At 44.5% G+C, this 27,747-nt stretch overlaps 1 protein-coding gene across 1 annotated transcript in view; it reads left to right on the forward strand.

Annotated features, from left to right (window-relative positions):
- The window catches only part of RASGRP2 (RAS guanyl releasing protein 2), a 1,091,080-nt gene that overhangs the window by 433,129 nt on the left and 630,204 nt on the right, over nucleotides 1–27,747 (forward strand). Inside the window, exon 7 of the mRNA XM_082270769.1 lies at nucleotides 10,076–10,357. Within this exon, the coding sequence (XP_082126895.1) occupies nucleotides 10,076–10,357 (282 nt within the window). The remainder of the gene's footprint in view (nucleotides 1–10,075; nucleotides 10,358–27,747) is intronic.

Below are 27,747 nucleotides of genomic sequence, written 5' to 3' on the forward strand. Positions count from 1 at the left end.
TGCAGATGATACTAAATTAGGCATGCCAATATCTTCTATGCAGGATGTGGAAATCTTGCAAGCAGACCTGAACAAAATAACGGGGTGGGCAACCACATGGCAGATGAGGTTTAATGTAGAAAAATGTAAAGTAATGCACTTGGGTGCCAGAAACCAGAAAGCAAGCTATTCACTAGGGGGTGAACCTCTGGGTGAGTCTAGGATGGAAAAGGACTTGGGGGTACTGGTAGACAACAGGCTTGGCAGTGGCATGCAATGCCAAGCCGCCGCAAGCAAAGCCAACAGAATACTGGGATGTATAAAAAGGGGGATTCACTCCAGAAATAAAGAGATTATTCTCCCGCTCTACAAGACTCTGGTCCGGCCACATCTGGAGTATGCTGTCCAGTTCTGGGCACCGGTCCGCAGGAAGGATGTGCTGGAACTGGAGAAAGTCCAGAGGAGGGCAACAAAAATAATTAGGGGAATGGAGGACATCGGCTATGAGGAAAGACTACAAGCACTGAACCTATTCTCTCTGGAGAAGAGACGATTGAGGGGGGATATGATATCAATGTACAAATACTGTACTGGCGACCCTAGCATAAGGAACAAACTATTCAGAGAAAGGGAATACAATAAGACACGTGGCCACTCACTAAAACTTGAGGAAAGGCGGTTTAACCTTAAAGTGCGTAAGGGGTTCTTCACTGTAAGAGCGGTAAGGATGTGGAATTCTCTTCCACAAGCAGTCGTATCAGCGGGGAGCATAGATAGTTTCAAAAAACTATTAGATGTACACCTTAAAGACCACAACATACAGGGGTACACAATGTACGGTTAAAAGCAAACACACACGCATCATGGGTTGAACTGGATGGACTTGTGTCTTTTTTCAACCTCACTAACTATGTAACTTCAGCGAGCCTTGGGTTACACTAACTTTAGCCCATTCTGGGACAATAAGACTTATCCTGAATTGAGTAAGTTGGACCAGGCGGACAGATGGCGAGCGTATGGAGTGACTCACCTTACGCATGTTTTGCAGGAGGGGTCCCTACTAACTTTTGAGCAGCTTAAGGAGCGCTTCTCGCTGCCGGACAGTATGCGGTTTTATTACTTTCAATTGCGGCACGTGCTGCGGGCGCAGGCAGCCCAGGGACAGCTCTTTCTATCCCCGACCCCTGTTTTATGCCTTATGCAACAGTATACGGACACCAAGGGTTTAATTTCTGGCTGCTACGCCTCTCTTCTGGGGTTGTTCTTGGAAAAATACCCGAGTCCGGCTTGTGACCGTTGGAGCGAGGATGTGGGAGAGATCCCGGGAGAACTGTGGGAGGAGGCCTTGGAGGTAGTTCGTAGCTGCTCTCTCAATGTCTCCCATTAGGTGTCGCAGCTTTACATCCTACTAAGAGTGCATCACACCCCCCTGAAGCTACATGCCATGGGTCTTCGCGACAATGATCTCTGTGGACGATGCCGGAGAGAAACAGGGGACTTGATTCACTTGGTGTGGAGATGTCCAAAGTTGCACAGGTACTGGTCCACGGTGATATCTGCCATTAATGGGGCTCTGGGGGTGGATATCCCTAGGGATCCCAGACACTGTATTCTTGGGATACTGGAGTCGATAGTGGAGGATAGGTTTCTGAGAGAGGCCGCCACTTGGGCGCTCTTTCAGGCCCGTTTACTTATCCTAAGACACTGGATAGCACAAGAAGCACCTACGTATAGGATGTGGCTGGAACAGATGGCTTCCACTTTACGTACGGAGAAGGTTGTATACCAACATATGGGGGTGCCTCAGAAATTCTCTAAGGTATGGGGTGCATGGTTAAACAGTCCGGGCATGGCCCCTGATGATCTAGTTCTGGACCGTTTGTTATTATAGTTATTATAGTATAGGAGGTGGCACTCTTGTTAATTGTTAATTTTTGGTTCAATTGACGGGGGTGGGGGAGTTTCTTGCATTTCCATATACTATGCAATGTTTATGGTTTGCTGTTGTCATCCGACAATGTTTCTCTTATTGAATGTAATGGTGTGAATTTTTCTCAATAAAGCTTTTTCTTGATTTAAAAAAAAAAATTCAGACTCACCAGACGATGTTGATCCTCCTTGCCTTATGGCAATAGGATCTAGTAGGCTTTAATGGTCTCCTTATCAATGGGACATGATCATCAGCTAGTCCTCCGATCCTCCTTCTCTGCCACGGCTGAAGGCTTCAAAACTGAGATTGATGGGGTAAAAAACGTAGAGCGGACTCTTCATAGCATAAAATTGTTTGAGGTGTTTTATTTAAACTCATAAAAAACAGGCTGAGCATACAAGCAGAATGCTAGAAATAGCAAAAATGTTCTCCTTGGAGACTCCCCACATATCCCGTGGAAACCGTACAAACCGTATCAACCAAGTACCAGCGTGCATTCCACCTACAGGAAATTGTGTTGCAACATGCGTTCCAACTTGACGCGTTTCATCACCAGGCGTGACGTCTTCAGATGTTGTCTTATGTTATCTTATGTCCATGTGCACTGAGACGTTTATATTCCTTTAGAGGCAGTTGAGGTTAGTGGCATTTTTTTTAAAGCAAAAAAATGCGTTCAGACGGAGGTTTATTGGAATTTGAAATGCCAAATGCTTGTAACAGCATGCAAACGCATCTAAGCGCAGTAACTCCTGTTTATAAGCATTTTTTTATAGGTTTATTCTTTTTTTTCAAATATTTTATTTATGCCAAGAAAAGCGCGAACAAGGTCAAATAAATCCAACTTACATCAGTAATAAACCAATAGTAGTAATGTGCACCTATATGGGTGCCTTAATAACAGTGTACCAAAACATACAGATAAGAACTAGGCAGCAGCCAAGGCTGGGGCCAAAGCCCATAAGACACTTGCAAGCAATGTTCAACAGGATTAGGTTGCCGCCAAGACTATCATATCTATTTTGTCTCCTCCTTGATTTTCTAAAGTAAGGAAAGAAAAAAAAAAGAAAAGACAAGAAAGAAAAAGATAAACAAACACACACAAAAAAAAAAGGGGGGGGAGAGGAAAAAAGGGAAAAATGGGTGCATGTGGTAATGATGCATATATTATGTGCACCATTCATTTTCTCATTGTTCACTTGAAACAGCGGCCTTTGCCAGGCACAATAAGTTTCGCCCCCATTCCGAAAGCATAAAGAGATTCCACGGCCCCCATGTTTTATTATATGATTCCTTTTTAAATTGTGCAGAGAGGCGTAGGTCTTCCATTTTATTCACTTCTCCAATTTTGCGAATACAATCACTAATTGTTGGAGGAAAGTGTGACTTCCAAAACAACGGAATACAGGACTTAGCTGCGTTCAAAATATGGAATAAGATCGATCTCTTATACTTCTCAAGAGGGATGGTAGAGACATGTAGCAAGAAAAAAGCGGGGTTGTTCGGAATCTCCCAATCAGTGAATTCTTGAGTTGAGGCACTTACGTCACTCCAGAAACTAGATAACCGTGGACAGAACCAGAACACATGCAATACTGTACCCAGTTCCTCCTTCCATCTCCAGCAGCGGTCTGAGTTATTTGGGTAGAACTTGTGGAGCAAAGAAGGGACTCGATACCATCTCATGAGGAGTTTATAATTAATCTCCTGGATCTTCGTGCAAACAGGAATCTTTATTACCAACGTAAATATATTGCATTCCTGCTTCGCCCTGAATGTGTAATTCAGGTCTCTCTCCCATTTTTCCAGACAAGGCAAGCGTCTATCTGCTGACATCAGAGACAATAAGTAGTAAACCTTAGATAACAGTCTAGGTAGAACCTCCATACCTGAGCAATATTATTCAAATAATGTAATGTCTCCGGATTTGGCAATGAATATAAAAAATGGTTCAATTGTATGGCGTTCCAAAAAGGAAGTCGAAAAGGCCCTTGTGGGTCAATGATAGTAACCCAGCTGCCATCCCTCAAGAAGTGTGCGGCCTGAAAAAAATCCCCTTTTTTTCAAATCTTGTAGTGGGCGATCTAATTTACCCGGCATAAAAGCTGGGTTGCCCAAAACCGGGGTCAAGGGAGAGTCAGATGTTGTCAACATTGGGCATTTCATAAGTAAGGATGAGACCCTCTGGGTTGGTCCAATCGTTGGATGTGGTAAAAGGTCTCAAGAAAGTGAGGTACTGCACCACGGTGCCCCACCCAGGTCTACTTCTGACTGTAATTGCTCAATGTGTACCCACAGCTTAAGGCTAGAATGACGTCTCCAGTCAATGATTCTACTCAAATGTATTGCCTGATAGTATTTGAGAATGTCCGGTAGGGCCAAGCCTCCCATTGACTTTGGCCGGGATAGTTGGACACGAGAAATACAAGGTTTTTTGTTGGCCCATACGAAACTAATAGAGAGTGGACTCTTTTAAAGAAAGAGGAAGGAATGGTAGTGGGTAAGGCTTGGAGTAGGTAGAGCAGCTTAGGAAGTATGCACATCTTTAAAAGGTTGCACCTCCCGAACCACGAGTGCAGACCCTGGTTCCATCCTTCCAGAAGTACGCAAATGCGATCTAATAGAGGAGGAAAGTTGACCGTTTATGTTGCAGACAGATCGGGTGGAATAGAAGTACCCAGATATTGGAGGGCTGTGTCAGTCCATCGAAATGGTAAATTGTTTTTGAGCTGATGGAGCAGATCTGGAGGTAGTCCAATGCCCATAGCTTCGAACTTACCATAATTTTTTTTTTAAGTTGGATAGCCTACCATATATATCAAATTCACGCAGGAGATTCGTGACAGAGATCATTGGTTTAGTCAGAGAAAATAATAGGTCATCCCCATATGCACAGACCTTGTGTTCGGTGTTCCCCGCACATATTCCGGAGATGTCTGGATTAAGACGGACTTTGCACAGGAAGGGCTCCATGGATAAGGCAAAAAGTAAAGGAGAGAGCGGGCAACCCTGGCGCGTTCCATTAGCTATCCGAAATGGTTCAGACAGAAGCTCATTGGCCTTTACTTGTGCGGAGGGATCAGAGTAAACTTGAGATATACATGAGATCATGTTAATTCCTAGACCGATATATAGGAGGACTGAGAACATATACCTGCCAATCTACTCGGTCAAACGCTTTTTCCGCATCTGTACTAAGAAAGATGCTAGTCGTAGTGGTCTTAGATGCAATATGTACCAGATTAAGTACCTTGGTGGTATTATACCTGGCCTCTCTGGTTGGGATGAACCCCACCTGTTCCAGATGTACCAGAGAACCCAGATGAGGTGAAAGCCATGAGGCCAGGAGTTTGATAAAGATTTTTAGGTCTGTGTTTAAGAGATATGTGGCGATAGCTGCTGCAAGCTGCCGGGTCCTTCCCCTCTTTTAGGATGAGTGAGATATGTGCCTTCAAAGTATCATGATGTAAGGAAGCACTGGAACCCAACCCATTGAAAAGAGCGATCATATGAGGGCCCAGAATAGGGAGAAATGTCTGGTAATAATGAACCGTAAATCCATCAGGACCAGGAGCTTTATCTACCCTGAAGGAGTTGAGTGCAGCACTCAGCTCCTCCAGAGATATTGGTCCCTCCAGCTCTTGCTGAACTTCCAGCGAGAGCGTTGGAAGTTGAGAGGTAGCAATGTACTCCTCCATTTGGGATAATGGTATCCGTCTATCTTGCAGGTCGTAAAGATATGCGTAAAAGTCACAGAATGTCCTCAAAATATGTTGTGGGAGAGACATTTTCTGACCTGAGGCAGAGAAAATGTGAGGGACATAAGCAGCCTTCCGTTGTTCCCGGACTGTCCGTGCCAGAAGCTTTCCACACTTGTCCCCTGAAATATACGAATACTGGCGGTACCTCTGTAAGTCTGCCCTAGCTTTGGAGTATAAGAGATCGGTGACTTGTTTGCGTTAAAAGGTCAACTCCTGTTCTATGACTAAATCTTGTCGTCTTTTATGGAGTAGCTCCAGATCATGTATTTTGGTCAATAGGGAATTCAAGGTCTCTCAACTCTTTTTCTTAATCCAAGAACCCCCTTTTTTAATTAAAATCCCCCTAATTACCACCTTGTGTGCTTCCCAAACAACAATCCGTCATCCCATTAATCGCGAAGTAAGCATCCAATTCTTTGGATACCTCTTCTTCTATGACCGTCTGTGATTGTAACAGACTCTCATTGAGTCGCCAAAACCGTGTGCCCGCAGTGAGAGCCTCAGAAAGGGCATAAGCTAAGGAAATAGCCGCGTGATCCGAGTATGTAATGGGATCAATACAGGTCGACTTGACTACGTGTAAATGGCGGTGCGGGATCACGAAAAAATCGATCCTCGAATAGGAGCTGTGAGGGTTTGAGTAGAACGTATAGACCCTCTCCCCAGTATGTTGCAGACGCCACACATCCACCAATTGGGAGTTGTGTAGTGCCTGCAGGATCCATTTGTGGGTGCCGGGGGAGATTGAAGATCGACCCACCGACGTATCCACCACAGGTACTAAGGGTATATTGAAGTCACCTCCGACAATTAATACCCCCTCAGCGAAAGCTGATAATTTGGACAAGGTGCGATTGACGAAATTATCCTGTTTATCGTTGGGGACATGTAATGTGGCAAAAGTGATCACAATATCTCCCACCTTGCCCTTGAGAAACAGATACCGACCATATTCATCCCTACAAGTCTCAGTATGTGTCCATGGTACCTTGGCTGAGATCATTATGGACACTCCCCTAGATTTTTCCGTAGCATTAGTGGAATGATATGTGAATGGGTAATGACAGTTTCTCAAAACTGGAAGTCGGTCATCCCTAAAATGAGTTTCCTGAATAAAGGCTACGTCTATTTTCCAATGTCTAAGGTCATTAAGCAACAGCCTGCGTTTATCGGGGATATTCAACCCTTTTATATTTAAGGACCACACCTTTAATGCGTCAATGAAGTAACAATAATAAAAAAAAAAAAAGGAAAGACTCAAAGAGAGAAAGAGACTAAAGAAGCAGAAAACCTGCAAAAGCGCACTGAGGAATAATTCTCACACAGTGCGCTTGCCTAAGGAGGGGGGTGGATGGAGAGGGAGGGACGGGTAAGTACAGAGACCCATCCCCGCCTACCCAGCCAATTAAATAATAAAGCAATAAACAATATGTGGCACTTTAGAATGGAAGAAAACAAAAAAGTCATAAATAATAGAATGCTAATGCATAGAGAGACGGTAAGGCAGTTCCGCCATTGATATCCTCTCTCAAGGTCCTAATGGAGCCCCGGTTTCTTTTCCCTGCCTGGGATATTCACCGGAACAGATCTCTATTGCAGCTCAGTTTCTCCCCTAAGTCACACCAGTAAAAGTTACAAACATTACAGGTATTGCAAGCAAGTTAACCAAAAAAAAAAATAATAATAATACAATATAATGCACCCAAGGGAGTCTCCCCACATGCAGCCCCCCACCACCCATCTGCCTGCCATATACAATACTGGAGTTCCATATCCGATTAGAAAGTGGAAACAAATGGTAACAGAGTATAAGGCACTCCAGACCAACTTTAGGAGTCAATCAAGATGTTCCATAAATGCTTGCAGCGACCCCCCCCCCCCCTCGTTCACAGCATAGCATAATATATATAACGGGGGGGACAGCATAACAGCATATCCATCATTGAATGATGGTGGGGTGGTGCAATGTGTTTATTCAATGGAGATGCTATTTCCAAATGCAATGTAATCAAATCTTCAATTCTGGTGGCTTCTATCCTCAGGCCATCAAAGAGTAGGACTAAAGGGGGGGGGGGGGGGTAGCAAGAGGGGGGGGGGGTGATGGGTCCCGGGGGTAGTGAGAAGAAGAAAAAAAAATACCCGCTCCCCTCAAAGCTTCAATCATTAAAAGCGCCAACTGTCATAGAAGAAACCATCAATAATAGAGGGAGAGGGGAGGGGAGAGAGAACACAAGTACAGGCAGCTGCCCCACAGGCCAGGAACCCTGGCAGTGTGGCAGTGTGGGGAGATATAACAAAAAGAAGAGTACAAGTCTCCACAAGTAAGGGGATCAGAAAAGATGGCCTAAAGCAATACTTGCAGCAATGTGATCCAGGAGATCAGAAAAAAAAGGGGGTAACCCCAAAAGAGAAAAAAAAACCTGGGGTCATAACCGGGGGGGGGGGGGGAGCAAACCAGCCATATGGCAAGATTATGACATGATTACAACAGTTACTCATGCCCAGTGAGTAGTCTGATCTCCCATGGGTCATCTGCAATGGGTGCTCTGGATCGCCTGTTGGAGCGGTGTGGAAGTGGACGAGGCTCCATGGATCTCCCTGCTGTTGCTTGTCCACGGCGGTCAGCTGGATGTGGGAGAAGTTGGAGTCAGTCAGGAACCTCAACTGGGGCAGTATCCAAGAAGTTGAAGCAGGCCATCAGGTCGTCCCTAGAGTGCAAAGTAAAGGAGGTAGTAGCTTTACGAAATTAGATTGAGAGAGGAAATCCCCACCTGTAGGTAATCCCCTGGTTCTTTGCCAGATCTAGCAACGGTCGCAACAATGCTCTACGGAAAAGGGTGGCTCTGGAGATGTCTGGGAGCACTTTTATTAATGCTCCATCAAGTTCCACCGATCCAGCATCCCAGGCCCTCCGAACAATCAGTTCTCTATGTTGGAATCTGTGGAACCGGCAGAGCACATCCCTGGGCTTATTGGGATCCTCTGGCTTACGGCCTGGAGCCCGATCGATCCTATCAAATTCCAGATTCTATGATATTGCGTCTCCTATAAGTTTGGTCAGTATAACAGTGACCATAGCCGTCAGGTCTTCAGCACCCTTAGCCTCTGGCATACTCCGCAGGAGAACATTATCCTGTCGGTTTCTATCCTCCATGTCCTCAACCTGGAGCTGGAGAGAAACTGAGACCTCATGTTGGGCTGCTTGGGTGGATTCCATGACAGTTAGCCTCTGTTCCAAAGTCTGTGTAACTGTCTCTCCTGCACAGACCCTATCTGCCAGAGTTCCAACCTCAGACTTAATAGACAAAATATCCTTCCTGTGGGATTCCTCTATGCAGTGCACCATTGCCTCTAGGTATGCTTTACTAGGTAGAGAGCTTAGTAAAGCATGCAGCTCACTATCAGCTCTACGAGTCAGTGAAATAATATGTGCCTCCATGCCCTGTACAGTATGGGAAGCAGAGGGAGGTGCAGAGGGGGGGAACTGAGGTGTCTTGAGAGGTCTGCCATATTGTGGGGTCTTTGGGTGAAGCAGGAGGGGCCCGGGCTTCTGACATATCTGCCATGTCTGTCACTGATTCAACTAGCTTGGTGCTCTGTACAGGGATCAGTGCCTGGTTAGAGAACTATTTGATCTCGGCTCTGGTTACCGGTCCTTCTGCGGGTGCGGCAGCCTTGGAAGTGCCTTTCATTCCACGCATTCCTCTTCTGTCTGCGCGCTGTATAGTGGCCAGCCCAGGCTGGGCTGGGGAGGCTAAAGGACGGAGCTCAGAGAGAGAGCAGTTTCACCCGTCCATCTCCGGACCACGCCCCCTCCGGAAATGGAAAAAAAAAAATACTTATAGGTTTTTTTCAATGGGGATACATTTCTGACCATTTTACAATGTAAAAATGCTTCTAAATGCAAACGCTGCTGAACGTGAATAAATGCTGCATGTAAAATTGGCAAAACTGACATTTTTAACCGTCAATTACTAGCTGTCAAGTTCCAGCGTTCAGGAGAGGTTTTCAAACGTCCCATGTAAATGTAGCATTACTAAAAAAGAAAGCAGCACCTAAATATGATTGTGCATTTACACATTTTTGGTAAGTCATCATTTGAGCCTAAGGAAATATTAGGCACTTTCTTTAGCATGCAGTAATCATGAGCTTTCTATTATTATTATTTTATTTTTTTTTTTTTTTAAGGAAAATGTTCTTCATTTTTTTCTCATATTTTTTTGTGGTAAAAATACATTTAAAAAATATTTACTTTAGAAATTTTGACTATGAATTAACTGTGATATGAGTAAAATAGTCTTCAGTACAGAGTTCTTGCATTAAGCAAGTATATCTCTACATATGAATGATTGATTGAAATTAACCAGAATTAATAAAACAAAACAGGAACATTTATTCTTTCTTGAAGGTCTATGATTCACTTTTGGACCTCCTAACATCTTCCGATAACTATGCAAGATACAGACGCAGGCTTGCGCTTTGTGAAGGCTTTCGTTTTCCAGCCCTTGGAGTTCACCTAAAAGACCTCATGGCTCTACATGTGGCTCTACCTGACTGGTCTAACAAAGCCAGAGGTGTTATAAATATCTCTAAAATTCGCCAGGTCTATAAGGTGGTTCATGAACTGACTGAAGCCCAGAGACTAGAACCTCCTGTGAAAGCCAACTCCGACCTTCTCAACTTGCTAACGGTAAGACATTTCATATGTTAGAGAAATGCCATAGTAAAATTGAAACAGAGATATACTGCACAAGACTATACACAATTAAAATCAAAATAAGAGCACTAAAAAGTTTGATATAACTTAGACACTCACAGACAAGCCTCACTACAGCTCGAAAAGCCTTGCGAAATTGGCAATAAACAATAAAAATTCACAAACGAGTGTCAAAGCTTGTGATGAAAACTTTTTTTAAAACCTCAGGATTTAGTTAAAATCTGGAGAATCTGAAGTCCTTTGATTCCCCCCAACCCCTTCAGCTGTGACTTTCATATGCCTAAGATGAGCACTGGACCTATCACGGGCACTAGAGCAGCGATTATGCCTACTCTTTTAGTACTGTAGCTTCCATTAATGAAAAGCAGCCACATCAGAAGATTATGTTTGCGTGTGTGTGTGTGTGTGGGGGGGGGGGTTAAATTCAGAGATAAGGATAGTCTACAGATGGGTATGGTGCCAGCTGATTGGAAAAAAGCCAACGTGGTACCAATATTTAAAAAAGGGCCGAGATATATCCCGGGTAACTATAGGTCGGTGAGCCTAACATCATTAGTCTGCAAGATTTTGGAGGGGATGTTAATGGACCACATACAAGACTTTAGTAATGAAAACAGTATTATTAGTAGTAATCAGCATGGATTCATAAAAAAACTTTCTTGCCAAACCAATCTATTAACCTTCTACGATGAAGTGAGCTGCCACCTAGATAAGGATGGAAAAGGACCTGGGGTACTGGTAGACAACAGGCTTGGCAGTGGCATGCAATGCCAAGCCGCTGCAAGCAAAGCCAACAGAATACTGGCATGTATAAAAAAGGGGATTCACTCCAGAAATAAAGAGATTATTCTCCCACTCTACAAGACTCTGGTCCGGCCACATCTGGAGTATGCTGTCCAGTTCTGGGCACCGGTCCTCAGGAAGGATGTGCTGGAACTGGAGAGAGTCCAGAGAAGGGCAGCAAAAAAAATTAGGGGAATGGAGGGCATTGGCTATGAGGAAAGACTACAAACACTGAACTTATTCTCTCTGGAGAAGAGACGATTGAGGGGGGATATGATATCAATGTACAAATACTGTACTGGCGACCCTAGCATAAGGAACAAAGAGAAACAAACTTTCAGAGAAAGGGAATACAATAAGACACGTGGCCGCTCACTAAAACTTGAGGAAAAATGGTTTAACCTTAAAATACGTAGGGGGTTCTTCACTGTCAGAGCAGTAAGGATGTGGAATTCTCTTCCACAAGCAGTCGTATCAGCAGGGAGCATCGATAGTTTAAAAAAACTATTAGATGGGCACCTTAAAGACCACAATATACAGGGGTATACGTTAACAGGTTAACAGCAAACACACACACACATCATAGGTTGGACTGGTGTCTTTTTTCGACCTCACAAACTATGTAACTATGAGATCTTTTGATTTTAACCAAAACCGCACCCAGCAACACAAGGGACATAATACTGATTGAAAATTATGGGCTAAGCTTAGACTTTAACTTAGAGTAGTCATGCCAAAAGTATGGATGCAAGACACAAACAAGTACCCACTATAGAATTTTCAGATGGTCAGCAACTGTCATTCCACATATTTCTCAGATGACATTTGTTTTTTGGGTTTTTATTGAGTGAAATATATATGAGAGAATGTATTGTTAAGTATTATTATTAGTAAAGAGTGCCTATTTAAGTTTAAAAGGTAGAAATGTATAAAAGCTTTTGTATGTCTATTTATATTACACGCCACAATGTTCCAGGAAACATGCCTGCAACTACATCCATAACTGTAGAGCACATTATACCTGGACCCTTTTTTCACTGTCTATTCAGTGGTGTTCACACAAAATATACTGTTCCCATACTCAGCTCAAGACAACAGTGTCTCTAGAAAGGTACGTGTGCCTCTATTCCTATCATATCTTTTGCCCCATCCCCATGTCAGCAGTGTTATTCCCTGAACATCTTCCCTTTCATCAAATACTGTAGTCCTCTTCAAATGTCACTGAATTCCTCTTCCTATTTCAGCAGTGCATCATGTCTGGGGATATCACTCTCCCCATTTCAGCTGATCGCTTCTGAAATGGTACAGTGATATAATCCATTCTGGGCTTCTGGATGCACTTAACAGGAGAACCAGATGGGGTGGCCTATTCAAAAAAGCAATTTAGATCAATATTGCTGTGCTGATAACGGTAGGAGGTCCTGATTCTTCTGTATAGACAGAATGAGTCTAGGCATAGACACAAAAATGGTGAAAGAAGATCAGGAATAGACTACAGAAATGTATTAGGTACAGTGTTGAAGAAATAGGGGAAATGGGGACATGACTGAAACCGTTTAATACATTAGGTATGTGAATAGGATGCAGAAAGGCAGTATTTCAAAGTTGAAGCATGTAAGCAAGAACACAGGCAAGAACACAGAGAAATGACCTCAACCAGTAGGAGGAAAGTTCAAAACGAACCTGTAACAGAGCTCCAATACCCAGCCTAGGTATCTCTGCTGTATAATCCTTGAAGTTGAGGAAGTACTAAAATATCCATGGCAAAGTCCCCCCAGTAACTGGACGACACACAGTTCTGGGAGTCAACTAGAATGAACAGGCACAACGAGATATACACTTTGGGACAACCCCCCCTCCCCCGTAGCAGCCAATCCACATACACATATACATCCCATAATATGTTGATCTTAAGGCAGACAGACAATAGAACAATGGAATACAGGTACTTAACAATAATAAAACCCCACCCCATCTCACTATCTAGCAAGGTCTATGAGACACTCCTGCAATATTCTAGCAATCTGAAAAGTCAAACCATTCATCTTCATACATTTCCTGAGGGACACTGTTCAGAAATATTATTGTCCCAAGTGAAACAGCCCCTCACTCTTTCAACACAAACCACACATATAGAACCCACGATAACCGAGGTAACAGGACAGGCTGAGTCCAGTGTGATTGTACAGCGAGTCTGATTAGTGCCGACCAAACTGGGGCTCTTGGTCACCCTGTGCCCCTTAAAGCAATCCAAACCATACTCTCAGTGTCCATTCTGCTACACTGCTCCCCTTTAACCACAAGCCGGCATACACAGTCTGATCCATAACGGATCGGCTTGGGGATGTCCGGGGAGTACTCACAGATCACTTATCCAGTTCATTTTGTCGCGATAACCCGTCAGCAATGCCATTCTGTTTTCCGGGACGGTAGTGAATAGTAAAGTCATATGGTTGTAACGCCAAACTCCAGCGCAAAAACCGGGCATTGTCCCCTGCCACTCGGTTTAGCCATACCAACGGGTTGTGATCCATGAGTAGGGTGAACTGCTGTCTGTACAAGTAGGACTGAAGCTTCTTTAGGGCCCACACCACAGCCAGGCATTCTTTTTCTATCAGATAAAAAGCAAATGAATTGCGCTAACCGTAATATGAGCTGCTTGCACAAAACAACTGACAAAAAGTTGACCAATGGAAAAAATAAATGAAAAGTGCAGCGCTAATGAAACATTACATATAAACAAACATATGTAATAAAGTGAAAACCAAGCTTGAAAAGTCCAAAGTGATATAAATATAAATTCAACGTAAATATGGTGAAGGAAAAGTGTCCAAAAATGCAGTAAGTGGTTGAGGTGCACATGGAATCTCAACACCCACAGGGAGTAATATATGCGCTCACCAGAAGTATAGGACCCAGAGTACCATATAGTACCTGGGTCTAAACAACTTGGATGGTGTATGGTGGTTAACCGGGTCTGTATGATGTCATCAGATGTTCCAGTGTAACTTTATAGCCGGTATATACAAAGGAATGGCTCCAATTCAGAGAAGATGTTGAAGATAAACCAAAAAGGTGCAGAGCATAGTGTAATACCGCTAAAAAAATTTTTGTTTACAAAAGATTTTTATTAGAAAGTCATATCAAAAGAAAACATAGCTCATACAATGCAAAAGAAAGAAAAAACATTTTTTACAGGTGTACCCTGAAGGTAAAATAGTGAATACAGTAAAGAACATTGAACATGTCATACAGGCAAACAAGTATAAATGGGATAACCGCGCTAACAATGTAATAAAAAGCTGCAGCTTCAGGTGAGACAGCACCAAACACAGGTAATAAATAGAAAAAAGCTGCGCTAATGAGACCTGATAGGTATCTGATACGCCGATCACAATAATGGATAATGAAAATCTGTTGGAGAAGACAATGATAACATCAGGTGCCCGGTGAGCACCCAAGGCAATAAATAAATAAAACAAACGTCTGCTAGGTCATAAGCATTGGAGGATGGACCTATACATGAATGAATGTACCACAATGCACAGTGAATTAATTCTGGCCAGGAATCAAAAACACACAGAGTTCATATAGAATCTTCATAAAGTCCCAGAAGTGAGTTCCAAGATCAGTGGAGTGAAAGGAAAATCCAGTATGGCTAATCACCACGATGCTGCACACAAGTGACATGCATGTCTCCTTACCAGATAAAAAATGTAAATGAGAGTCTAATAGTTGATTCCTCACAGCGCCACTCGGAAAGGATCACAACAGCAACAAGCCCCCAGGACACAGCCAATAAGATGGTGATACCGATACTGACCACAGGATGGAGCTCAGTACGCCATAGAGAAAAGAAGGGGACTGGATAGTGTAATACCGTACAGCCTTTATTTAGTAAATAATTAAAATACCACTCACATGGTAGATGAGAAAGAATCGCATATAAAAAGCTGGCCAGCTCTCAAGTAGCCCGTACCTCGGGGCAGCGTAGTGACGTCAGCACGCTGTACCCTACGCGCTCGTCTGCAAAGACTTCTAATGGGGATGCGGGCGGCGTGCTGACTTCACCCTAAATACAAAACAACCAATCAAGAGACAGCATCAGTATGAATAGTGCCGGAAGCGCAGCGGCCACCATTTTAGGTATTGGAAAAGCTGCTCTTAAATCTACACATAAGATATGTCCCTATATACGACACATATCTCAAAACTGAAGGAAATATAAATATCGATCTCTGGTGCATGGTTCAAAATAAATAGAAACATGCAAGAATCGATATATATAGGATAAACCAATCACATATTGGGCTAAGGTGACCGGAATACACCAGCAGAGGAAGTATGCCCCACCGCACATAAAACGTCATTATACTTTCTGAAAGGGAAAAAGACACATAATCCCTAAATACATAGTTCCAAGATTAAAAGGACAAATATAAAAAGCACAAACCATAAATATACAGTGAATATAAAACCATCATAGATAAATATGATGGCACATATATATACATAAAAACATAAAAGGTAGATATATAAAACCATCTAAAAGTACAATCCAAACATTGGCCAACAAGAAAAGTCAAAAGACTGCTTAAAGGTAGTACAAGATAAAAAACTGTATAAATTTATATAACAAATAAATGTCACTGGTCCCATGAGTAAAAACTCACTCTCTGTTACACTAGGTAAAAAGGCCAATGTATGTAATGTTGTATTAAGAAAAAATATATAAATAACACAATCCAAATAGAATTCACATCCAAGCACCATTTAATACAAAAAATAGATAAGTTTAAGAATTATTAATGAAAGCATTGACATCTACATTTAGGCCAAAGGGAACATAAGTCTTGGCCTTGTGGATCCAAGACATTTCTAGCTTGGATATGCCTCTGACAAAAGGTTCCCCCCGCCAATGAGGACTGAATTTGTCTATGCCAAGAAAAAGAGTGTTCCGTGGGTCCTTATTATGCATGAGCAAGTAGTGCTTAGAGACAGAATGCTTGGGAAAGCCCTTTCTAATGTTTGCTATATGTTCATTGATTAACACATACATGGGGCGCTTAGTTCTCCCAATGTACTGCAACCCACAAGGGCATTGCAGTAAGTAAACGACACCTATAGTGGAACAACAAATTAAGGGTTTGATAGGGTATGTTCGACCAGTGCTGGTAGACTCAAATATCCTGTTATTCCTTTGTTTAGAAATGTTCAACGCACAGACTTGACACCTGTTGCACCTATAGTACCCAGCCAAATGATTAAAGAAGGTTGGTTTTGGGATAGGTGGATCCAAAACATTAGGCGTGAGCCTGTCTCGAAGGGTAGACACTCCTCTGAACACTACCTGCAGTTTGATAGGTAAAACTTTGTTTAGAACCTTGTCATTGTTAAGGATGTGCTAATGACGCTGCATTATGTTTTTAATACCTTTATGTTGTACAGAGAAAGTAGTAACAAAAGGGAGTGAGATCTTAGTCTCCTCGTTCGCAAGACGAACCCTAGGTTGTAACAAACTCTCTCTGTCCATACATGCAACGTCACTCAGCACATTTTGCAAGAAGGACTGATTATATCCCTTCTCAAGGAATCTGTCGGTGAGCATTTGAGCTTGGGAAAAGAAATCGTTATCACTCGTACAGCTCCTTCTAATCCTAAGGTATTGTCCCTTAGGGACAGCCTTAAGCCAAGGATCATAATGGCAACTATCTATTGGGATATATGAATTCCTATCCGTAGGTTTGAAGTATGTGGTAGTGATAAATTTATTATTGTCGATCTTAATTGTTAAATCTAAGAAATTAATTGATGTCTGGCTGGCTTCATAATTCAAATGAATGCCCCTCGTATTGTGGTTCAACAGTTCCATGAAGGAATCCAAATCATCCTTGGTCCCAGTCCAAAGGAGCAGGACGACATCAATATATCTAGCCCACAACACAACAATTGGTTGTGGCGATAAATAACGTCCTCCTCCCATTGGGCCATAAATAGGTTAGCTAGACTGGGGGCATATTTAGCCCCCATCGCTACACCCCTATCTTGCCTATAAAACTGGTTATTAAACCAGAAATAATTGGACTTGGTTGCAAAACACAAAAGTTCCATGATGAAATTAACCTGTGCCATAGGAACGTCGGACTCTCTCTCTAGGAATAGTTTCACTGCACCCAAACCAAGGTCATGTGGAATAATGGTGTACAACGGCGTGACGTCCGCCGTCACCATCCACATTTGTTGTATGGGGGTTATACTGGAAAGAATGTTAATTACGTGCCTAGTATCTTTAACCACTTGCCTACTGGGCACTTATACCCCCTTCCCGCCCAGGCCAATTTTCAGCTTTCAGCGCTCTCACACTCTGAATGACAATTGCGCGGTCATGCTAAACTGTACCCATATGAAATTTTTATCATTTTTTTTCACACAAATAGAGCTTTCTTTTGGTGGTATTTAATCACCTCTGGCTTTTTTATTTCTTACAAAAAAAAAGAAAAAAGACATCTGGATCTTTGCGACTGGTGAGTATCGTTGCGGTTAGTGAGTATCGTTGCGACTGGTGAGTATCTTTGCGTCTGTTGGATCTTTGCGTCTGTTGGATCTTTGCGACTGGTGAGTATCTTTGCGTCTGTTGGATCTTTGCGACTGGTGAGTATCTTGCGTCTGTTGGATCTTTGCGACTGGTGAGTATCTTAGCGACTGGTTAGTATATTAGCGACTGGTGAGTACCCCAGGTTTAGTACCAGGGAAGTTAAAGGTAGGGTAGGTAAGGAAGAGCAGGTCGTTAACATTATCCCCATAGAGTAGTGGGTAATAATGTCCGACAGGATTGCGGATGCCATTCAGTGCACTTCTTGCTGCATGTATGCGTTCCTTGATGAACCATTCGAGGGCGAATACTGCTGTGCAAGATGTGAGCAACTTGTTGCTCTGGTAGACCAGATCCTGGACCTACAGAACACAGTGGCAACACTGCGTGGCATCAACAACCTGGAAAGGAGCTTGGACATTACCTATCAGGCGCTGGTAGGGGCCAGCATAGAGGAGGGAGGAACAGAGGAGACGCAAGAAGCAGAGGTACGCAGCTGGGTGACTGTTAGGAAGGGTAGAGGGAGGAGAGCCAGGGAGGCCAATCCTGAGTTGGTACACCCTAACAAATCTGTCGAGTTGCAGGTTGAGGGGGATATCAGCTCAGGGGTGGCAGAGCTGGAGCATGCACCCTCCCCCAGCTGCCAGGGGAGGGACGGCTCCAGGAAGAAGGGGGGCCGTAACTCAGGAAAGGTTAGAAAGGTTGTGGTAGTGGGGGACTCAATTATCAAGAGGACAGAGAGGGAAATCTGTAAAAAAGATCTCGTGAACCGAACAGTTTGCTGTTTACCGGGCGCCCGAGTTCGGCACATCGCAGATCTGGCAGACAGATTGTTGTGCGGGGCTGGGGATGACCCAGCGGTCATGGTGCACGTGGGCACTAATGACAAAGTTAAAGGTAGGTGGAGGATCCTTAAGAACGATTTCAGGGACTTAGGTAATAGATTGAGGAAAAGGACCTCCAAGGTGGTTTTCTCTGAAATACTGCCTGTACCTCGACCCACACAGGAGAGGCAGAAGGAGATTAGGGAACTTAACAAGTGGCTGAGGAATTGGTGTAGGAAGGAGGGGTTTGGGTTCCTGGAGAACTGGGCTGACTTCTCAGTCGGCTACCGGCTCTTTAGTAAGGATGGGCTGCACCTTAATGGGGACGGTACAGCTCTTTTGGGGAGAAAGATGGCCACCAAGTTGGAGGGGCTTTTAAACTAGGAGACGGGGGGGAGGGCTCAGAAGTAGAGTCAGTCAGGAGGAAGCAGAGGACTGAAGGCAGCTGTAGTGTCAGCAGCGACAGTAGGTCCACAAGGTCAATTGGCAGGTCTGTGCGGGAGAACCTCAGACCAAACAGGAATAAACATAACCGCCAATTGCGCTTAACTTCCTTAAAACTAAGAGGTGTATATGCTAATGCCAGGAGCCTAGCTAATAAAATGGATGAGTTGGAAATGTTAGTACATGAGGAGGACATAGACCTTGTGGGAATAACAGAGACTTGGTTCGACCCCTCACATGACTGGCTGGCCAATATCCAAGGGTATTCGGTGTACTGGAAGGACAGGGTAGGAAAAAGAGGGGGAGGGGTATGTCTCTATGTCAAGAACAATATAAAGGTGACAGAAAGGAGTGACATTACGGATGGGATGAGCATGGATTTAGAATCTGTGTGGGTTGAACTCCATAGGGAAGGAGAAAAGGGGAAAGTAATTGTGGGGGTTTGCTATAGGCCACCTAACCAAGGGGAGGAGGTAGAGCTGGAATTTTTAGCACTAATGGGTAAAGTGGCAAAATTGGGATCAGTCATCGTATTGGGGGACTTCAATTACCCCGACATTGACTGGGAAGAGGGGACTGCACACTCACAGAAGGCCCGCCTATTCACGGAAACCTTACTGGATAATTACATGTCACAGTTGGTGGATTCCCCCACCAGAGAAAACGCAGTCCTGGATCTATTGCTCACTAATGACCCAGACATAATCTCGGAGGTAGGAGTCCAGGACAACCTGGGCTCTAGCGATCACAGGATGATCACATTTAGTGTAAATAACAACATAACAAGACAAGTGGGGAACATAAGAACCCTAAACTTCAGAAGGGCAAACTTTCCAAAATTGTACTCAATGATGGAAAAGGTAAACTGGGACCAAACCCTGGGATCCCTGACCACAGAGGAAAAATGGGAATGCTTTAGGAACATATTAGGCAAAGGCATCTTGCAGTGCATTCCTATGGGAAATAAATTTAGAAGAGACAAAGCCAAACCTGGCTGGCTAAACTGTAGCGTCATAAAACTTATTAGGGGGAAAAAATTGGCCTTCAAGAAGTATAAATCAGAGGGCACAGTATCGGCTTTCGAGCAATACAAGGAGGCAAATAAGAAAAGTAAACAAGAAATCAAGATGGCTAAAATCAACTTTGAGAGACAAATAGCGGAGGATAGTAAAAAAAACCCAAAGAAATTCTTTAAATATATCAACAGCAAAAAAACTAAGGCAGAGCATATTGCACACATAATTAACAATGATGGGAGGATGGTTACAGAGGACACTGAAAAAGCAACCGTGCTAAATGCTTTTTTCTCGTCAGTCTTTACACAGGAAAAGGAGGGGTACACTGACCATGACTGTATGGTTAGTAGTAATAAACAGGACTTGCCACCATGGCTAACAGAGGGGGAAATCAGGGAAAGGCTGGATAAACTTAACACAAACAAATCACCAGGACCGGATGGCATACATCCGAGAGTACTCAAGGAACTCAGTAAAGTTATATCGAGACCACTGTTCCTGATCTTTGCTGACAGTATTAGGACAGGAGATGTACCAGGGGATTGGAAGAAAGCTAACGTGATTCCAATATTCAAAAAGGGCCAGAGGCATATCCCGGGAAATTATAGGCCTGTCAGTTTGACATCAGTAGTATGTAAACTTCTGGAGGGGATGATAAGGGACTATATTGTAGAGTTTGCTAAGGACAACAACATCATCAGCAGTAATCAGCACGGGTTTACAAATGGGCGTTCTTGTCAAACCAATCTCCTTACATTCTACGAGGAGGTGAGCTGTGAGCTAGATAGGGGGAGACCAGTGGATGTGGTGTACTTGGATTTCGCTAAGGCGTTTGATACAGTTCCCCACAAGCGCTTAATTTATAAAATAAGGTCTGCAGGTATCGATAGCAGGGTTTGCTCTTGGATACGGAACTGGCTAAAAAGGCGGGTCCAAAGGGTAGTAATAAACAGCGCATACTCAGACTGGTCTGAGGTGGTAAGCGGGGTCCCCCAAGGCTCAGTCCTGGGACCAACCTTGTTCAATTTATTCATAAACAACATTGAGGTCGGGATCAGTAGTTCGATATCAGTTTTTGCAGATGACACAAAATTGGGCAGGGCAATAACTTCACAACATGAAGCAGATATCCTGCAGAATGACCTGGACAAAATAACAGAGTGGGCAACGACATGGCAAATGAGGTTTAACGTGGAGAAGTGTAAGGTTTTGCACTTGGGGACTAAAAACATAAAATCACAATACACGTTAGGAGGGGAGCCCTTGGGGGAATCAAAAATGGAGAAGGATCTGGGAGTATTGGTTGATGATAGATTAGGAAACAGCATGCAATGTCAAGCGGCAGTTTCCAAAGCCAACAGAATATTAGCATGCATAAAGAAAGGGATGCATTCCAGAGATAAGACTATAATCCTTCCACTTTATAAAACTCTGGTCCGACCGCATCTGGAGTATTCCGTCCAGTTCTGGTCGCCAGTCCTCAGGAGGGATGTGTTGGAGCTGGAGAGAGTCCAGAGAAGGGCAACTAAACTAATTAGGGGATTGGAGGACCTTGACTATGAAGAGCGTCTACAATCGCTCGATTTATTCTCCCTGGAGAAGAGACGTCTGAGGGGGGACATGATAGCAATTTATAAATATCTTAATGGGGATCCCAGCTTAGAAAAAAAGCTGTTCATTCGAAGGGATTGCATGAGGACTCGAGGGCATACAATGCGATTAGAGGAGAAGCGTTTTAACCTCAGGCAACGCGGGGGGTTCTTTACTGTTAGGGCAACAAGATTGTGGAATTCTCTACCACAAGAGGTGGTTTCTGCGGGTAGTATGGTGGCTTTCAAAAGACTCTTAGACTTACATCTCAAGGATCAGAACATTCAGGGGTATGGGAGATGATTACAGCCACACATGCCTACACAGGTTGAACTGGATGGACTATTGTCTTTATTCAACCTCACCTACTATGTAACTATGTAACAGAAAATTTTGAAAAAAAAAAGTTTTTCTTATTTTCTGTGAGTAAATTTTGAAAATAAATACATTTTTCTCCTTCACTGATGTGCGCTGATGAGGCGGCACTGATGGGCACTGATAGGCTGCACTGATGGGCACTGATGAGGTGGCACTTATGGGCACTGATGAGGAGGTACTAATATGCCACACTGATGAGCACTGATAGGTGGCACTGATGAGCACTGATAGGTGGCACTGCTGAGCACTGAGAGGTGGCACTGCTGGGCACTGAGAGGTGGCACTGCTGGGCACTGAGAGGCGGCACTGACGGGCAGCACTGATGGGCACTGAGAGGCAGCACTGATGGGCAATGAGAGGCGGCACTGATGGGTGGCACTGATGGACACTGATGGGTGGCACTGATGGATACTGGCGGGTGGCACTGAGGGGCAGCACCATCAGTGCCCACACTCAGTGCCCATAGAACTGCTAGTCAGTGCCCATCAGTGCCTAGATGAGCAGGCACTGATGGGCACTGACTGGCAGCACTATGGGCACTGACTGTGGGCACTGATGGGGGGCACTGATGACGGGCACTGTGGGCAGTTGTGGAATTTTTTTCCCCTCTTCTGTAATCAAGGCACTGGTGATCAGTGCCCTGATTACATTCCTTTGTGTCCCCTTACCGGTGATCTGCTCTTCTCTTCCTTACATAGTTACATAGTTAGTGAGGTTGAAAAAAGACATCAGTCCATCCAGTTCAACCTATGATGTGTGTGTGTGTTTGCTTTTAACCGTACATTGTATACCCCTGTATGTTGTGGTCTCTAAGGTGCCCATCTAATAGTTTTTTTGAAACTATCAGTGCTCCCTGCTGATCCGACTGCTTGTGGAAGAGAATTCCACATCCTTACCGCTCTTACAGTGAAGAACCCCTTACGCATTTTAAGGTTAAACCGCCTTTCCTCTAGTTTTAGTGAGTGGCCACGTGTCTTATTGTATCTCCTTTCTCTGAATAGTTTGTTCCTTATGCTAGGGTCGCCAGTACAGTATTTGTACATTGATATCATATCCCCCCTCAATCGTCTCTTCTCCAGAGAGAATAGGTTCAGTGCTTGTAGTCTTTCCTCATAGCTGATGTCCTCCATTCCCCTAATTATTTTTGTTGCCCTTCTCTGGACTCTTTCCAATTCCAGCACATCCTTCCTGAGGACTGGTGCCCAGAACTGGACAGCATACTCCAGATGTGGCCGGACCAGAGTTTTGTAGAGCGGGAGAATAATCTCTTTATTTCTGGAGTGAATCCCCTTTTTTATACATCCCAGTATTCTGTTGGCTTTGCTTGCAGCGGCTTGGCATTGCATGCCACTGCCAAACCTGTTGTCCACCAGTACCCCCAAGTCTTTTTCCATCCTAGACTCACCCAGAGGTTCCCCCCCTAGTGAGTAGCTTGCTTTCTGGTTTCTGGCCCCCAAGTGCATTACTTTACATTTTTCAACATTAAACCTCATCTGCCATGTAGTTGCCCACCCCGTTATTTTGTTCAGGTCCGCTTGTAAGGTTTCCACATCCTGTACAGAAGATATTGCCAAGCTTAGTTTAGTATCATCCGCAAATACTGAGATTGTACTAGATATCCCCTCCTCTAAATCATTTATGAATAAATTAAACAGGATTGGTCCCAGGACAGAGCCCCGGGGGACCCCACTTTCCACACCCGCCCAATCAGAGTACTCCCAATTTATCATCACCCTCTGGACTCTCCCCTGGAGCCAGTTCTCTATCCAGGTACTCACCTTATACCTACCTTCTTTAGTTTGTACAGTAAGCGTTTGTGGGGAACGGTGTCAAAGGCCTTTGCAAAGTCCAGATACACCACATCCACAGGCTTTCCTTTATCTAGGTGGTAGCTCACTTCATCGTAGAAGGTTAATAGATTGGTTTGGCAAGAACGATTTTTCATGAATCCATGCTGATTACTACTAATAATACAGTTTCCATTACTAAAGTCTTGTATGTGGTCCCTTAACATCCCCTCCAAAATCTTGCAGACTACAGATGTTAGGCTGACCGGCCTATAGTTACCCGGTATACATCTCGGCCCCTTTTTAAATATTGGTACCACGTTGGCTTTTTTCCAATCAGCTGGCACCATACCCGTCTGTAAACTATCCTTAAAGATCAAGAATAATGGTCTGGCAATCACCTGGCTGAGCTCTTTAAGAACCCTCGGGTGCAAGCCATCCGATCCCGGTGATTTATTTATGTTAAGTTTCTCTAGTTTAGTTTGAAGAGAAGAAATTATTTAAAACTTCCGCCTTTTCTCTGTCCTCAGTGGCCATATTTCCTTTGTCATCTTTTATAGGGCCAATGTGTTCTGGCCTCGCTTTCTTACTGTTTATATACTTAAAGAACTTCTTGGGGTTCTTTTTACTCTCCTCCGCTATATGTCTCTCGTGTTCTATTTTAGCGGCCCTGATTTCATTTTTACATTTCTTATTACACTCTTTGTAATGCTTAAATGCTGCCAATGACCCCCAGTCTTGTATTTTTTGAAGGCCTTTTCTTTAGCACTAATATGCATTTTAATGTTGGAGTTTAGCCACCCAGGGTTTAGTTTTGCTGTTTTAAATGTATTTCCCTTTGGAATGCACTGGTCAATCCCCTTGTTAAGTATGCTCTTGAAGCACTCCCATTTTTCCTCCGTGTTCTTTGTTCCCAGGGTTCTATCCCATTTGATATTTTCTAGCAGCATTTCTAGCAGCGAGCACAGTTTTGGGAAATTGGCTCTTTTGAAATTCAGTGTCCTTATATTACCCCTCTGCTTCCTATTACTGTAATTAATACTGAAACTTATTGACCTATGGTCACTGTTTCCTAAGTTGCCCCGTATTTCTATATCCGTGAGCAGGTCTGTATTGTTGTTAATCAGTAGGTCAAGTACCGCATTGTTTCTTGTCGGTGCATTCACCATCTGACCCATGAAATTGTCCTGTCCTGCAAACATTTAGGAACTGCCTAGCCTTGGCTGAGTGTGCGGTTCCTTCTGCCCAATCTATATCAGGATAATTAAAGTCCCCCATTATAATGACATTTCCCATCCTTGCTGCCAATCCTATCTGTAAAATGAGGTCCGCCTCCCCCTTCTCCCTCTGGTTTGGGGGCCTATAGCATACGCCCAATATTACCTTCCCCACTTGCCTTCCCTTTAAAGCTCTACCTATAGGGATTCTGCCTCGTCCTTAGCTCCATTAGTAATATCATCCCTCATATTTATCTGTATACTGTTCTTAATATACAGACATACCCCTCCCCCTTTTTTACCTTCTCTATCTCTGTGATAAAAGGAATATCCCTGAATGGTCGCCATCCAGTCATGAGAGCTGTCAAACCAAGTCTCTGTTATCCCCACAAAATCTAAGTCCTCCTCAAACATCAGTAGCTCCAGCTCTCCCATCTTGTTGGCCAGGCTTCTGGCATTGGTAAACAAACCTCTTAATTTTGACCGGTTACATATATCCTCATTTGATGTTTTTAGGCTGCTCTCTTGATTTTTCCCCATACCCACCCTGGGTATAGGAGATCCGAACACCCTACCGCTAATGCCCCCATTTCTGCCCTCTGAAACTTGCTTTTCACTGGCTAATTCTACATCTGTACCCTCCCTCCTATCACCTAGTTTAAAAGCCCCTCTAACTTTTTGGCCATCTTCTCACCCAGTACGGCTGCAGCCTCCCCATTTAGGTGCAATCCATCCCTACCAAAGAGCCGGTGGCTGACTGAGAAGTCGGCCCAGTTCTCCAGGAACCCGAAACCCTCCTTACTACACCAGCTCCTCAGCCACTTGTTAACTTCCCTAGTCTCCCGCTGCCTCTCTGGTGTGGCTCGAGGTACAGGTAGTATTTCAAAAAATACTACCTTGGAGGTCCTACTCCTCAACTTAGGGCCTAAGTCCCTGAAATTGTTTAGGACTCTCCATCTTCCTCTGCCTATGTCATTGGTACCCACGTGTACCATGACAGCTGGGTCTTCCCCAGCCCCACCCAATAATCTGTCCACCCGTTCCGTGATGTGCCGAACCCGAGCGCCCAGCATACAACAGACTGTTCGGCTCACACGGTCTTTGTCACAGATTACGCTGTCTGTCCTTCTAATAATTGAGTCCCCTACCACCAGCACCTGTCTTTCCTTTTCTCCCGGCCTCACTGGAGGAGTTCTTTCCCTGGCAGCTAGGGGCGTCGCTCTGCTCCAGCAATGCTGGTCCCTGACTGGTTTCCCCAACATCACACAACGGGGCGTATCTATTGGGGTGCTCCAGCCCAGGATCAGCCTCCCTGCCTTGTCCACTTCTACCCCTCCTGTCACCCCTCTACTCTGCTCTGATGCCTGCACCTCCAATACTCCGCCCACCTCTGTGCAGACCCCTGCCTGCACCTGACTGGTACGATCCTGGCTCTCCTCCGGTATGGACATTCGTCTCAGTGTTGCCAGCTGCTTCCCTAGATTCAGGACCTGAGCTTCCAGGGAAGCAACTTGCTTACATTTTGCGCATTTGTATTCGCCCTCGATCGCATGACCGAGGAACGCATACATATCAAAAGATGTACACTGAGTCGCATCTCCACACCCGCCGGGCATTGTACCTACTTATCTAATGGGGATTCAGTGATTTAAGTCTATCCTATGTGGCTATTTCCTGGCTTCCTAACTCTACCTTCTCTCCCTCTGGTACTCCACTACCCTCACTTGACACTCAGTTGCACAACACTCACAATCTCACAGCCCGGTCAGTCGCACACACTCACAGTCGCACAGCCCGGTCAGTCGCACCACACTCCCAGTCTCACAGCCCGGTTCAGTCGCACCACACTCACAGTCGCACAGCCCGGTCAGTCGCACAACACTCTCAGTTGCCCAACACTCAGTCGCACAGCCCGGTCAGTCGCACAACACTCTCAGTTGCCCAACACTCAGTCGCACAGCCCGGTCAGTCGCACAACACTCTCAGTTGCCCAACACTCAGTCGCACAGCCCGGTCAGTCGCACAACACTCACAGACACACAGCCCGGTCAGTCGCACAACACTCACAGACACACAGCCCGGTCAGTCGCACAACACTCACAGACACACAGCCCGGTTAGTCGCACAACACTCACAGACACACAGCCCGGTTAGTCGCACAGGTAGTAATAGGTACTCACAGGCCCTCAGGTAGTAATAGGTACTCCCAGTCACTCAGGTAGTAATAGGTACTCCCAGACTGACATTGCCTGAGTCTCTGGAGGTGAGAGAGGATGAATTGTGCCCCGAGCTGGAGTAGAGCCAGGTAACAGGTCAATAGGACAATCATAAAGCCTGTGAGGAGGAAGAGTCTCAGCTTGCTTTTTACAGAAGACATCCACAAAATGGTGGTAAGGCTTGGGGAGACCTGGTGGCGGAGGAATTAGTGGGTCCCGTTTGATAGGAGCAGGCTTGAGACACTGGTCAGAGCAGGAGGAACCCCATCGCAAAATCTCACCGGTGGACCAATTCAGGACAGGACAATGGCGTTGCAACCACGGTAGACCCAGCAGGAGTTCGGAAGAGCAAAAGGGAAGAACAAAAAATTCCAGGGTCTCTGTGTGAAACACCCCAATGTCCATCCGCAGAGGCTGGGTGCGGTATTGTACCGTAGCAGAGAGTCTCTCCCCGTTGACCATAGAAATGAGGATCGGCTTGGGAAAACGGATTATAGGAATTCGGTACTTGTCGAC

This window comes from Pelophylax lessonae (genome assembly GCF_965119305.1).
Source record: "Pelophylax lessonae genome assembly, chromosome: 10".
Taxonomy (NCBI): domain Eukaryota; kingdom Metazoa; phylum Chordata; class Amphibia; order Anura; family Ranidae; genus Pelophylax; species Pelophylax lessonae.